The 1,398-nt window shown below is 37.8% G+C and overlaps 1 protein-coding gene across 1 annotated transcript in view; it reads left to right on the plus strand.

Annotated features, from left to right (window-relative positions):
* SPOG_05741 (uncharacterized protein) overlaps positions 1-1,236 on the plus strand; it is a gene marked incomplete at its 3' end in the record, with an annotated part of 2,662 nt that extends 1,426 nt beyond the window's left edge. Inside the window, exons 2-3 of the mRNA XM_013167503.1 lie at positions 44-943; positions 995-1,236. Coding sequence (XP_013022957.1) covers positions 523-943; positions 995-1,236 — 663 coding nt within the window. The 5' untranslated portion in view covers positions 44-522. The remainder of the gene's footprint in view (positions 1-43; positions 944-994) is intronic.
* Positions 1,237-1,398: the final 162 nt, after the last annotated feature.

A 1,398-nucleotide genomic window follows, 5' to 3' on the forward strand; every position in this document is an offset into this window, starting at 1 on the left:
CAGCCTTCATACGGATCGTTTTCAGACAATTTCGGAAGGCGAGCATGTTTTATTGACGGCATCCGCACTGTTCTGTCTTGGTTGTCTATGGAGCCACTTTGCTAATAGGTTCATTTCTTAATATTTGCAAACACCATTACCGGAATTGGAGGAGGAGGATTGATCACGCTGACGAAGATTAGTAACTCGGATATCATTCCGGCAAGAAGGCGAACATTATACTTAAGACTATTTTTTTCGGATATGTTGGTTTTATTTAGCCTCTTTTGTTGCAAACTTTTTGAAGGTTTTAGTTTGAGATTCTGTTTTCTCATGCAAGTTCCTTTCTCATTGTTAAGTATTGCCGTGTGGTACTTTTTCTGTAAAAAATCAAGCCAATTTCACAAAACCTCACCATTATCGAAATCTTTTGAAAAGTGTTGATATAATAGGAGGATTACTCTGGGTTTCTTGGTTGACAGCGTTGTTAATGGTTTCAACTTTTGCTAGTACAAAAACCATTCAGACATTTGGACTCTTTCTATGTTTATTAGTATTAGGATTAAGTTTTTCTATACCTGTACAAATGCGGTCGATCCCAATGCGGGTCCAATGATTCCATTGAAATTGCTTCGAGGAGTATACAGTACCCTTGTTTTAACAATCAGATTTCTCACTGGATTAGCAGGGTATGCCTATTTATTTACACTACCATTACTTTTTCAACTGGTATTGGGGGATAGCCCTTCCAAAGCCGGACTTCGTCTTGCTTTACCGTCCTTGTCTACACCTATGGGAGGATTGATTTGTGGTATTCTGATGCACCAACGTGTTCGTGTAGGACGCCTAATTTTTTTGGGAGTGCTTCTCATGGCTTTAGGATATGTTCTTAGTTTGTTTATATATCCTGGCATATCACCAATACTACTGGGTCTATTTTTGATTCCAGCCAACGTTGGGCAAGGTATGGGATTTCCAAGTTCTCTATTTTCATTCATTTTTGCGTTTCCTTAAGATTCACATGCTACATCTACATCAACGCTTTATTTGATTAGAAGCATTGGTTCATTGTTTGGCGTAGGGGGGTTGTCAGCGGTCATTCAATCGACTCTTAGGAAAAAAGTATTCACTGACTTGTCAGAATTCACTGATTTCAATGAAAACCAGATTCGGGAGATTATTCATAAAGTTACCAAATCCATGTCTTCTTTATATTATTTACCAGAGGCTATTCAGAAGATTGTATTAGGTGATTAAACTTTTGCCATTCGAAAAGCACAACAATTTACAATGATTTGCTGCATCATTGCCCTTGTTTTATTGTATTTTGTAAGGACGTAATAAAACCAAAGATGCATTCTGGATTTCACGATTAGATTTTGCGGACAGTCTTTCACGTCGACCAGCAACGATAAAAAA

This window comes from Schizosaccharomyces cryophilus, assembly GCF_000004155.1.
Source record: "Schizosaccharomyces cryophilus OY26 unplaced genomic scaffold supercont4.2, whole genome shotgun sequence".
Classification (NCBI taxonomy): domain Eukaryota; kingdom Fungi; phylum Ascomycota; class Schizosaccharomycetes; order Schizosaccharomycetales; family Schizosaccharomycetaceae; genus Schizosaccharomyces; species Schizosaccharomyces cryophilus.